At 40.0% G+C, this 14090-nt stretch overlaps 1 protein-coding gene across 2 annotated transcripts in view; it reads left to right on the top strand.

Annotated features, from left to right (window-relative positions):
- Positions 1 to 13816, top strand: part of LOC123746565 (Ligand-gated chloride channel homolog 3) — a 36211-nt gene extending 22395 nt beyond the window's left edge. For both annotated transcript variants that reach the window (XM_045728161.2, XM_045728160.2), the window contains exons 4-7: positions 1860 to 2144; positions 3895 to 4207; positions 5077 to 5855; positions 9147 to 13816. In XM_045728161.2, the coding sequence (XP_045584117.2) occupies positions 1860 to 2144; positions 3895 to 4207; positions 5077 to 5371 (893 nt within the window). In that variant the 3' untranslated portion in view covers positions 5372 to 5855; positions 9147 to 13816. The remainder of the gene's footprint in view (positions 1 to 1859; positions 2145 to 3894; positions 4208 to 5076; positions 5856 to 9146) is intronic.
- The last annotated feature ends 274 nt before the right edge of the window (positions 13817 to 14090 follow it).

The raw sequence follows: 14090 nt of genomic DNA, 5'->3' as shown, positions 1-14090 counted from the left end.
TGTTTTTAAGAACATCAGAATCAAAGAAACAGCAAAGGCCATTGGCCCTTACGCGGAAGCTCTTATTCCACCGAAACTCAATAATATATATGTCTAACCTGCCCCTGATAGAATCATGGAATCCTACGTCTATTATGTTACCCGGTAATTGGTTCCACAAATCCACACCCCTGTTACCGAACCAGCATTTACCCAGGTCTTTCCTAAATCAAAACATCCAATTTATATCTAATGTTTCGTGTTCCATTATGTGTTTATATATTGAATTCCTTATTAATGTATCCCTTGTCATGCATATCCCTTCAATTTTACTCCTCAGCCACGTCACCCCAAACTTTCTATAGAATGTTAATTAAGCTTATTCAGTCTCTATGTCGAAGGTTTCTAATTTGTGGAATTAACTTTGTCATCTAACGCTGGATGCGTTCTTGTGAATTTATATCCATTCCTTAGTATTACGACCAGAACTGAACTGCATAATATAAATGTTGCCTCACAAGAGAGAGAGATGTAGCTGAAGAATGACAACAAAAGTTTTATTACTAACGCTTCTAGAAATATATCCCAGTGTCCTATTTGCCCTATTTCGAACATTTATCCATAGATTTTTGTCTTTACAGAATAACTAATTATAAACCTCAAATCTTTTTGGCAATCAGACTTGGCAATTTCATTACCATCCTGCTGACGTACTATAACTCATAACCAAGCCATGCAAACCATGCACTTGACAGCATTAGACTGCATCTGCGAGTCTTGTGACTATTTCAAACCCCATTCTTGATCGTCTTGAAGTGATTTTGAGTCTTCTGAATATATTTCCCGTCCTGTTTTCGTATCTTCACCATTGGATGACTCGGAAGGGTAACAGTTAAAACCGAGAGGGGTGAAATGCTTTTAAGGCTGAAGAGGAAGGCGTGTGGTTGTTAAGGCTGAAGAGGAGGAAGCGATATGGTTGATAAGGCTGAAGATAATACAAGGTGTTTAAGGCTGAGAAGTGCTGTATACTAGTGCATGTAGTTATGGTCATACAAAATCTTAAACATCTTCTTGAGTTATCTTGAGATGATTTCGGGGCTTTAGTGTCCCCGCGGCCCGGTCCTCGACCAGGCCTCCACCCCCAGGAAGCAGCCCGTGACAGCTGACTAACACCCAGGTACCTATTTACTGCTAGGTAACACGGGCATTCAGGGTGAAAGAAACTTTGCCCATTTGTTTCTGCCTGGTGCGGGAATCGAACCCGCGCCACAGAATTACGAGTCCTGCGCGCTATCCACCAGGCTACCAGGCCCCTATGAACTAACATGAACTAAACAGAATCATAAATGTAAATCAAAAATTATATTTACATTTTTTTACTAACAAAGTTTCCTGTGCTATTTTTTTTTAACTAAAACCGTTTTCCTGTTTCTATCTCTATAGGTCTATAGGCTTAAGGCTGTATGTGCTTTTAAAACCTTCTAAACACACACTAATATTTGTATCTTAAATCAGTTACCTGCCCTCCTGCGGTATTCTCCACCCTCCATCTGTATTTCATTAGGTCTATCTTTCATTTCCTTAATGCTTCCATCACTCCCTTCTTCCCTTATTCCTTTTCTCAATCTTCAAACTTCCGACTGTTCATCAGATTTTTATTCCATTACCTCGAAAATTTACCATTTCTTCATAAATTGAGAAGTTATTTTGTCTCGGGAACATGGGCCAATTTACCCTCTTTAAACTATTCACCTGTAAAAGATCACCTCAGTAAAAATATTTCGGTGGTTAATCTATTATTGATAGTTCTTAATTTCTTACTACGATGGCCACATGAGAGCCGAGGTATGTGGTCAATACATCTTAATTACTCTCCGCAGACGGGTATACGGTAGCGGACGTAGTGATGTACTGGAAGGACATCCCTGTGGTGGGAGTGGAGGAGGCCGAACTGCCACAGTTTACCATCATGGGCTACGAAGCTAACGACCGCACGGAAGAGCTAGCCACGGGGGTCTACCGCCGTCTCTCAATCAGCTTCAACCTACAGCGCAACATTGGGTACTTTGTGTTCCAGACGTATCTGCCCAGCATCCTCATCGTCATGCTCTCATGGGTGTCCTTTTGGATCAACCACGAAGCCACCTCCGCGAGAGTGGCTTTGGGTAAGTTACCAGACAAAACGAATGGTTGGTAGGCGTGTGTATGTGTGTGTGATGAATCTCTCTCTCTCTCTTTCTCTCTCTCTCTTCTCCTTATTTTTATTCCTCAAGAAGACGATGCACTTAAGTTCAGTGACATTACTGCTAAGATTATATAGAGTTTACATAACATTGAGATCAAGTTATATGTTTCAGATATATTACCTTCCATTCTTCCTAAAGCAAAAATATTAAGAACATTTGCAGTAATGGCCCCCGGGACCCTTGGCAGTAATGGCCCCTGGACCCATGGCAGTAATGGTCCTCCTGGACCCATGGCAGTAATGACCCCTGGTCCATTTCTAGTAGTTGACCCGAAACCCATCGTGCAGGCGGTAGTGGATCAAAAACTCTTCCATACCTGGCTATCTTGAGGTTATCTTGAGATGATTTCGGGGCTTTTAGTGTCCCCGCTGCCCGGTCCTCGACCAGGCCTCCAACTGGCCTGGTCGACTAGCATCAACATCATCAACAGAATGCTCAGGAAGAGAGAACGGAATCAGAGGCAAATAAAGAACAAGCACGACAAGCAAGAGAACATGAACAGTCAGATGGGTAACTGAACAAGACTTGCATCACCTCTAACGGGAAGACGCCTCCTCCAAGTCAGACACAGCACCTCACCTACACCAGGAGGAGGTGCCAACCGTCACACCACAAGCCCTCTGGTGAAGAAGAAAAACTCAGCAGCACCAACAACAGGCTCCACATTGTGATCCATACTTGATGCCAACAAGTATGGCATCAAGTATGGCGGTGAACAGGCCACCGAACTTTCAAGCATATCCTCTTCTAGAATTTCAACTCCATATTCTTATTCCCCTCCCCCTCCTACCCCCGCATCCCTTTCCAAGATCTTTGGACATAGTTAAACCCATCCTGTAAGCGGTAGTGGGCCCAAACCCATTTCGTGGGCGGTGGTGGAGTTCTTACCCATTCCGAAGGCGATAAGGTCTCCATAGCTATCATGCGGGGTGGTAGTGGACCCGAAACTCATACCGTGGGGCGGTAGTGGACCCCCAAACCACTACTGCGTGAAGGGTTACTATAATTGTTGATATTTCTTTAAGTATTTCACTTGTGCCGAAACCGACAGGCCTTCGACACTCCCCTACCCAACATGCTTCATCTTGGAAAATTGAGTGAGGCTAGCCTTAAACGTCTGCTCTCCAATCTCAGTCAAACATTTATTTAATTTTATAGGTGTTGATTACAAAATGAGGGGACCTGGTGGTGTCCACGTTTAACTCTTCCTCCTCCACGTGCAACCACTTGGGCTGGACGGTAGACTGACGGTCTCCCTTCATGCTGGTCGGCGTTCAATCCCCGACCGTGCAAGTGGTTGGGCATCATTCCTTCCCCCCCATCCCATCCCAAATCTTTATCCTGACCCCTTCCTAGTGCTATATAGTCGTAATGGCTTGGCACTTTCTCCTCGTAGTTCTCCCTCCACCCTTCTTCTTTCCCTCTTCTCCGTCTCTTTCCTTCCCCATCCCCTTCTCATTCCCTGTTCCCGCTCTCTTCCGCTGTTCTCCTTTCCCTTTTCGCCTCCTGTCTCCTTTCTCATTCCTCCCATGGTTTCCCCTGTTCCCCCTCTCTCCTACAACACCACTAATAACACTATAAGAACACTTCACATATTGCTATGGAGTGTGTTGATGAACCAACAAAGTCTAAGTGAACCAAACACCTGACCCCGACGCTCGTGTTCCAGGCATCACCACCGTCCTCACCATGACTACCATCAGCACGGGCGTGAGGTCCTCACTCCCCAGGATCTCCTACGTCAAGGCCATCGACATCTACCTGGTGATGTGCTTCGTGTTCGTGTTCGCAGCGCTCCTTGAGTACGCCGCCGTCAACTACACGTACTGGGGCCAGCGGGCCAAGAAGAAGGCCAAGAAGATGAAGGAGAGCAACGGCCAACAGAATAAGCAGTCCCCAGCTATCAAGGCGGATGGCATCGCAGCGAATGAAGAAATTATTGAACTGCAGGATATTCGTATGTCACCCATACCGTCTATCAGGTGAGCTTGTCACCTATACCGTCTATTAGGTGAGCCTGTCACCCATACCGTCTATCAGGTGAGTATGTCACCCACGTATCCCAAAAAAACAAAGCCAGTGTCCTCAACGCTTGTATTCGTCGAGCCCTTACCCACTGCTTTGAATGGACTCCCAACCACTTGGGCTGGATGATAGAGCGACGGTCTCGATTCATGCAGGTCGGCGTTCATTCCCTGACCGTCCAAGTGGTTAGACACCATTCTTCCTCCTCACCCAATCCCATCCCATATCTCTATCTTGATCCCTTCCCAGTGCTATATAGCCGTAGGCCAGTGGAGGCTGCCCTAGGCCAGTGGAGGCTCTCTAGACCAACTAGGTGAACAATTCCTGCCCCGGAAATTGAATCCGAGGCTTTCCGGTTGTGACCCAAGTGTGCTGATCACTGCACCACCACCACGACCGCTCACCTAATACGGTATGTACGTTATTGTAACCAACTTTACATATATAACCTAATAGGGAAAGCAACGGCTCATAAATATCTACGTTTTGTATACACCAAAGTGGTAAGTTAGGTGGGTTGCTTGGGTTCGTACGCCTTTTTTAGGTTAAGATGTGTGGCAGATCAAAAAACAGCCCGACTTTTTTTAATTAAAAATGCAATTTATATAATTATAAAAAATCATTAAAATTTCTCAATAAATACTGCAAGAAGTGTTATACATTACTCGGTGATGTATAATATCCACTCGTTAATACACACTTTACATATTGTTTATCTTTCTATATCTAAAAACGTTCATGAGAGATGTATTAATTCTAAATTACTGTGAATAATTTAATCAATCAAGTATCTGCAAATATTTGAGAATGAATTTTGTACTTTCAGGCAACGACACAATTCCAAGTTCTTCTCTAGCGAAGGATCGCTGCAAGATATCAAGTTCCCACCGTCTTTCCGGATCAACAGGAACTACTCCTTTCCGACCCGCTCTAGCATCCACGCCCCAAGAGCCCCCAATAGGAAGCGCGTTATCTCCTCCCTCAAAAAAGGAGCTTCGGCCATCAAGGGCGCCATCCCCACTATCAAAGATGTTAACATTATCGACAAGTATTCCAGAGTAATCTTCCCGCTTTCCTTCATCTTCTTCAACACAGTGTACTGGTGCTTTTATATTCTCTAGAGTCCTGGGGCGAGAGTGGTGGCAATCGGTGAATGCTGATGTTTACTTGTTGTGTGTCCGGGTGTTCCTTACCCTTCCGTACCTTTCTCCAGTTCATGCTGGCTACTGGAGTCCTGCGCTTCCTTTGCTGGAGATGCTATATGGGGACCTCCCTACCCTAGCCCTCCCCTGCTTTCCTTTGTATTCAAGGCAAGAACAGTTCGGAACCTTCCCCGTTCAGTGCAAGTTTTAAAGACTTCTGGCTATAAATTCGTTGCCAGGAACAATTGTGATATAACTGGTGATGCCAAAAAATAAGGCATGTCAAAGATTGTCAATGCTTATTACACTGTACGAGGTGATTCTCTAGGGAGGTGTCAATAACTTGTTTGTGGGAGTCGATAAACAGTCCGCTACATATATGCGTGACGTCGTGTCCTCTGCGTCGTGAAGACTCAGCAGCTCAAAACTACGCTACAAAGGATCTCACAGGAAGCAACAACTGGTAAGTCAGCAGGTGACTGTAGAAGTGTATATAATATTAAGTGCTAATTAATAAACATCATATGTATGAAGAATATTTTATACTTTTAAACATATTTTGCTGTGATTTAAACACGGTATAAACACATTGAAATTATATTCGCCATGCTTTCATCATTTGAAACGTGAATATGGTTCATATGATTCATATTCACCATATGAACTCATCATTTCACTCATGATGGGTTCATAACTTTCACTGTCCACGTCTCTATTGTTGTGATTGTTCCACACATTCCCACGTTAAATGGATCTACTCTGCAGGAAGCTATTACGACTGCAGAGAGAATTGTCAACAAATGGACAATCTCAAACTAGAATCCTTGTACCCCTTTCATATACAGTTCTGCCCTAAGGGAATCTTGCACTGGGGACAATGGCCAATACCGGTCGATTAGGTAATTGGGTCAAACCTTTAATTATTAATCTGGGAAGTGGAGGCTTTGTTGGAACAGGCTCGACATGAAGCTTATTGATGAAACTAGTTGTGGGACATCAAAAAAAGATCGTGAAATGTGTGCAAAGAGGAAAGCCTTGAGGTAAATGAACAAATCCACAAGGGCCGTGACGAGGATTCGAACCTACGTCCGAGAGCATCCTAGACGCTGCCTTAATCGATGTAATGAAGTAAGGGCGAAGAGGTAGAAAGACCTATTGACAGCTCGAGTGCATGGGGGAGTTGTGTAAAACCCTGGTTTGTGTCTCGGAGAGGCTGCAGGATCCAAGTAAGTTCAGTAGAACTTCTGGTTTCAACTTTTTTTTTTTTTACCATGTCGTAGCTCAGTCGATTAAGGCAGCGTCTGGGAGGCTCCCGGACGTAGGTTCGAATCCTCGTCACGCCTTGTGGATTTGTTCATTTGATGCATCACGCTATTGTGATTTCTGTGTGTCTTGAGGCAAATTGCGTTTAATTTCACAAATAAATTACATTTAAATGTGGAATTGTTTTGCTTTAATTATCAATGAAATACTAACTATCTCCCAGATGAACATTTCGACCTTAATGAATAACGTAAGTAGTTTACTTTGAACGATCATGAAGAACGATTTGAACACAATACTGGTTTCATCGACTCGAAACAATGTTGTATCCGGGTATCACTACAACAGATGCTGGAACACAGGGGTAATATCTAGACAGCTGGGGAACACTAGCCACGTAACACATAAAAGGTGTTCTACCTTCTTAGCTAATTTAAGAAATATGGAAGAACTAACCAGGCGTTTTCACTGTATTAAGGGAGAGGACTTCCCCCCCCCCCCCATAGTAGCTTACACATAAGATGCAGGCGATGAGTCACAATAACGTGGCTGAAGTATGTTGACCAGGCCACACACTAGAAGTTGAAGGGACGACGACGTTTCGGTCCGTCCTGGACCATTCTCAAGTCGATTGTGAAGAGATTCACAATCGACTTGAGAATGGTCCAGGACGGACCGAAACGTCGTCGTCCCTTCAACTTCTAGTGTGTGGTCTGGTCAACTTACACATAAGATGTTTGGTTCACATCCCAACAGTCTTAGAACCCAGCTAGTCTCTGTAGCAGTGAGAGTAACGAATTAAATTGGCTAAACATCATGATAATGACATATGAAATCAATAACAACTTGAGCACTTGACTCCAAATTTGACCGACAATTGCTGTTCCAGTAGATAAATATTACATACACACGCACACACTACATATGACAAAGGATCTTCCACACCTTGTTCTTGAATTTATATCCCGAGGTAACAGATGACGTTAATGAGGGAGATGGTGGGTAACAGACATGAAGCTTTTCAAGGTAAACTAAAATATTCACAATAAATTAGTATGTCACATATGCACTTATTTAATAAGTCAATATTGACTTAAAGAAAGTGCGAGAACGGGTTGCAACAGGCAGCACAGCGGTGTCTTACACACCTGTTCCACACATAGGCTGTGGGTGACTGCACTCAGCACCGTAGCCTCTCCTGCAATGGTTCTGTAGATCTGCTTTTGGTCCATGAAGCAATTATTGACTAGTTCTTCTACAACACAAGATCTTGACTAGTTCTCTCCCTCTTCAGCTTTCACAACGACATGCAGTTTTACTGGTGATCTTTAAGGAGACAGTCATTTTACTTCACGTTTGGTGATAGTTAACAGAAGCTTGTTTGGGTATTAACACTCCAACTTCCAGACATGAAAACTAGAGACATTCACCCTGCTTGATGGCCGGCTTTATAAAGGTTTCTCGAGGCATACTCCCAGCATCAAGCCGAAGTTTAAGTCTAATGGATCTTTGGAAAATTTTATCCCAGTCCTAATTATTGGATTCTTATAGGCCTCTTTCTTGCTGATGAGATTTGACAACGCATGATAATTCCCGAAATTGAAACACTGTACGGTCAGGTTATGCTAGGCCGAGAATGTCCAAGTACCTCTCACACCAAATCTGATGATTACTACAACTAGAGGATTTTCAATAAACTTGTACTAGTGATTGTGGAACCACATGGACTGAACGGTAGAGCGATGGTGTCTCTTATTGCAGGTCGGTATTCAATTCCCGACCGTCCAAGTGGTTAGACACCATTCCTTTCCTCTGTCCAATCCCTAAATCGTTTCCCCTCCTATCCCTTCCAAGTGCTGAACAGTCGTCCTAGTGCTTTCTGATAATTATTTTGAATTAGTAATTAGAGAGACATGACACACATGACAGGTCCCGATATTCCTATTACCGGTAATGGGGGTGTCCATTTGACCCCCAGTATGACAAAATTAACTATTATTGGCGATGTTAGCTAACTCGTACCACTTAGCACAATTTGCATACATCTTTCATATGAAAATAGGTTGAAAAATCATTACTTTTACATGCACGCTGTGTTTATTACGCTCACAACAAACTCGTTGTTCACGCGATGAGATCTTTACATAGAAGATGTATTTATTAAGATAAATAAATCAATAATATTAATATATGCAAATTCTTTCATGGATGATGCAGACCGGCATTTATGCATTTACATATATATGGATTCAGTCTTAGTGACAAATGAAGATAAATACAGAGCATAGGAACATTTTTATTTTCAGAACCATTTAATCATCTTTGTCAACGTTCTTTTCAGATGAATATTAACATTTTCAGATTATATATTTTTTTTATAATGAAAAGCTCATCAAAGTAGTTAATGTTTTGTAAGTTTGTAAAAAAGTTTTACCTCTTTTCTTATGGAGATATTTAGTAAATATGGTATTTACTTGAATTTTTCTTACAGAATCACAATAAGAAGTTAGCAACTGAAGAAAAAAATGACGCATGCAAACTACATGACGAGTTGTGTCCTCCTGGCGAGATTGAATTCAACGTGATTGCAATCATCATCTGTTTTGAACTTGATTTACATGACAAGCTTTGAATAATTTATCTTGTTTTTTTTCAAGCTCATATAGCCATGTAAACTATGGTAATCCAGATTTTAAATGTATTTATTTTAACATGATAATACCGTAGCTACGACCCCCGCCCCTCTCAATTGTCTGGAACTCGAAAGGGTAAAGTTTTCTTTTACAATTATGAATGTTAAGGGAATGCCAGGCCGGTTATCTTGACAAAACCTTTATGTATGATTGGACTGTGAGCGTTCTCTCCCGGTGACGGGCATCATGGCTCTTTCCGGGTGACAATCATAATAGAGTAAATTTAAGAATAATTAATTCCTGGTTTTTATTGGGTTTAAATTTGTGATACTGAGTAAGTCTAACACAGGAAATTAAGAACAATTTTAATTGTACTACCAGGTAGATGTTCAGCATGTGAAAATTACAAAGCTACTAGATATAAACTCTGTCATACTTTTCTAAGAAACCCTTAATTTAAACATAGATTTTTAAGTAGTTGCCATAAAGTGCGCATGAAATTGTTTGCAATGAAACAAAAATTAAGTACTGAATAAGATTTTTTGTTGATTCAGAAGCTCAGATATTATCATTTTCTCCCATTTATATGGTAACCTAAACCGATATTTATATCTGGTGTGTATTTGTATACAACTGTCAGCATTTCACAGCCTGATGTATGCGTAGATGTTTTTGGTTTTAGTACATTTTGAAGTCCCTGGGAACGGCATGGGTGAAGGTGTCGCGGGTTTCCTGGACTCCAAGGAGATATGTGCGTTGTTCAAGGGCAACAAAACCCCTTAGATAATCTTCTCCAGGTTCGGGGCAGGTTTGTCAGGTCCTGACTCCGCCTCCACTGTGCTACTGTCATGGACTTCCAAAACCTCGTATCGGGCGGATGTTAATTCAAGAAAAAGAGTATTATTAGCCTATATTTAGGTAATATAAATTCCTACTGTAGGATTCCTTCCGACACGCGTAGTGACCCTAGCAATGGAATGTAATGCAATTTCATAATACTCTTTCTGCCGTGCGCATTTACGCTGCTTGATTAGGCTTCCCCTGTAGTCACTGTTATTTATATACTATATGTATATGTTCAGCGCAGTATTGCCTCTCCGACCTCAGACGCAGTTTAAAAATGCGTGTTGGCTACAGGTGTCATTGCTGACAGGTGTCCTCGCTGTGCTTAAAGGTAGGACTAGCAGCTGCGTTTATGTGGGGAAACTTTCCACTCTTATGGTTAGTAAATAATCTATGATTCAATGAAAACTGATTCCATTTTTTGCAACGATTATTAGCAGAGTTATACTTTCTGGAGTTCTAAAGTTGTATTTTGATTACTATGTATTAAAAAATTGATATACAAACAAATGCAGTGGTATATATATATTTATTGAGAAAGGCTGCAGGAACGCGCAAGCCATAGATCACTAAGAACTCTAAATGACTCGGCAAGGATTCGAACCAATGATGTCCAGGATCACCCCTAAACGTACACAGTACCATGACCGCCAATGGTGCTGTGGTCACGGTACTCTGTACGTTTGGGGGTGATCCTGAACGTAATGGGTTCGAATCCAAGTCGGATCATTTAGAGTTCTTAGTGATCTATGGCTTGCGCGTTCCTGCAGCCTTTTTATATATATAGAATTATATATATATACTAAACACAATTTGTCCTTTTAATTTTTCTTCTTCCAATTTTCCTTCGTCTCTTGCTACTTCAGTTACTTCCTAAAGTTTTTGTGTTACTCATTATCCTTTCATATGATTAAATTAATAACAATTTCATTAACATTGTCATGAAAGGGCAAAATATTTATATTTTAATTATTCACAATAGAAGTTTATATTTGCAATCGGAAATAATCTCTGGCGGTTTGAAAATTCCGAAATAAACAATCTGAGATGTTTGAGAAGAAGCACTAACATGGAGCCAAAAAGATTCACGAATTCTCACGAAAGAATCAGAATTATCGTATGACATTCAGAAAGTACAATCTCTAGGTATACTGCAGCTCAGTATATTAACTCTCCACAGTTACTTAGTGGAAGTAGTACAATTCCAAAACAAATGTTACTTAAAACAAGAAAACTATCAAAGTGCAAATAAGCAACACGAGACATAAAAGGTGATTAACTACATCCGGGGTTTGTCTTATTCTGCAGTAAATCTTCTAATATTTATGCATATTATATAGCAGCTACTTGCATAACCATAATACAAAATACAGAAAATGAATAATAATAATATTATTATATTAAAATAATATAATATTATGAATAAAAGTTTGACTTCTAACTATAAATCACTTATACAAATTACATAAGATATATGAAACAAGCCTCACAAGCCCTTCAAGCCAAATCAAATTTGTTGACAAAGTTTTAGATAAATTAATCCGAACAAGTTCAACACTTGTAATTCAATGAATATTTTTCTCAATAGACAAAATGTTTTGAATCTTTTGCAAAACTATTTTCAAAAGTGTTTCCTGAACCCGCTCGACCATCTCTGGTGGTCGTCCACTTCTTTTAGACCTGCATAGACAGCCTTCCTCTTTGAACTTTTTTGTGTCATGTCCAAATATGGATTGTAGTTGGTGCATTTTTAACGAATTCTCTTACAAATGCAAAATTCACTCAAATTCTCTATAATCTTGTTCGAATGTGTTAGAGCATTCTCCAACACACTTAACTCGTTTTCTTTTCAAGTGAATGGCGTTTCTATTCCTGAGAAGAAAAAGCATTATATATATATATATATATATATATATATATATATATATATATATATATATATATATATATATATAATGTTGTACCTAGTAGCCAGAATGCAGTACTTGCTTACTATGCAAGACCCGATTTGCCTAATAAGCCAAGTTTTCCTGAATTTATTTTTATAATTTTTTCTTATGAAATGATAAAGGTATCAATTTCATTATGTATGAGTTAATTTTCTTAAATTTGAGTTAAAACTAACGTAGATATATGACTGAACTTAACCTATCTTAACCTAACCTAAACTAACACAACTAAGTCAATAATGTATGTTCCTAATATAAAAATAATAATTAAATAAACTAATTGGAAGCAATTTATTGAAAATAAAAAAATTCACTGCCTATTAGGCAAATCGGGCATTGCATAGTAGGCCAAGAAGTGTGTTCTGGCTACTAGGTACGACATATTATATCTTGCTACATTTCCTTTACCACAGCAGGGGCTGTGGTAAAGGAAGAAGTGTAGTGAGGCGGGATTTGTGTTGAAATAAGAGCTATGGTGGAGCAGGAGCTGTGGTGGAGCAAGAGCTTTGTGAAGTACAAGTTCCTGTAAAGTCGTAGCTGTAGTAAAGTAGTTGTTTTGGTGAAACAGAAACCGTTTTGAAACAGGATCTGCATTGAAACAGTGGTTGTGTTGGAGCAGGAGCTATGGTGAAGTAGGAAATGTGATATAGAAAGAACTGGGGTGGAGCAGGAACTATGGTGGAACAGGAATTGTGGTGGAGAATGAACCTTTGCAATCATGGTTCTTCGAACACTACAACCTTGAGTTGCTGTTTCTTACAGTTCTTCATGACTTTGGAAGCTGCCAGTTATGATTCCATGCGCATCGCGACCTATCAGAGTTGTTCCTAAATCACTAATAATATACACACACCAGGTACTTTTATATCATGAAAAGTGCTGTAATTAAACTGCAAATAATTCCATTCAGCCATTTAGAATACTTTAGATGTTCTACACTTTTTTAAGTTGTTAACATTAGGTTTCTAAATCTCAAAATTGTAATCCTCTATAAGCTACTGAAGCAAAACTTGTTTTCTCGGTTTCAGAACTAGTGTTTTTGGTGCTTCCGAAACCTTTCAATATTTTTATGTAAGGGGCATTTGTCAGAAGTATAGCTTGAAACCCTTTCTTTAACTGCCAAACTTATTCTTGGAACTGGAGCGAGTATAAGATTAACTCGCGTACGTTACATAACGTAACATAAACGTACGTTACAGAACATTTCCAGATAATCTCCTTTTGTTAGAATCTTTTCTCTTCTTGTTGAGTGAAGAAAGTCTTATCTGTTGAGTATGGAAATCAGCAATATATGAAAATTGTTGTGTAAATGAAAATTATCATGTGGTGGGAATCTTTGACAGTATTGTAAACTGGTAATAGCCATAATAGAATAGTATACTGAATCACGTTTCTAGGGTAATAGTTGCTGGTTATGTTGCATAAATTGAACTTGTGTTATCAGATCTCATTACTTAAACATACGAGTCACGAGGTAAACTTCTTATCATCCAAGTCAACTTATGTTCTTTTTCAGTTTTTATAGTAAATGTTATACTCATCATTTTTCATGGTTGAATGCATTTTTATAACTGTTTCCTTCTCATTATTATAATATTTAAACATGTTTTTTTTCTGAAACGTTAGCACTGTGTTGATCATTTTGGACGTAAGCATTTAGTAGAGCAGAATAAACTTGTAATGTAAATAAAATGTCGAAAGGGCGATGGTAACAAAACTTATAATTTTCTATTGTTGATGGGCTTTTATTAACCCTTTTGTTAAAAAAATCGGAAAGGATGCGAGGTGCATACTGTAAGATGCAGAGAGTATGTAAAAGAGAACAAGCGGAGGTCTGACAAGATAAAAAGGAGAGGAGGTCACCCTGTTGGACGCCTTCTCGCGAGTCAGTTTCATATGTGTCAAAAAGCAGCTTTAGATCTATACTGTAGCATGAATGTACAAAAGGGTAGAGGGAAGGGAAATGATGATGAACCGCACGAAGTACAGCGTCCCTCCGCACCAAATTGA

Source organism: Procambarus clarkii, chromosome 90 (genome assembly GCF_040958095.1).
Source record: "Procambarus clarkii isolate CNS0578487 chromosome 90, FALCON_Pclarkii_2.0, whole genome shotgun sequence".
Lineage (NCBI taxonomy): Eukaryota > Metazoa > Arthropoda > Malacostraca > Decapoda > Cambaridae > Procambarus > Procambarus clarkii.
The sequence above is the reverse complement of the archived record's forward strand: the minus strand, read 5'-3'. Positions and strand labels throughout refer to the sequence as shown.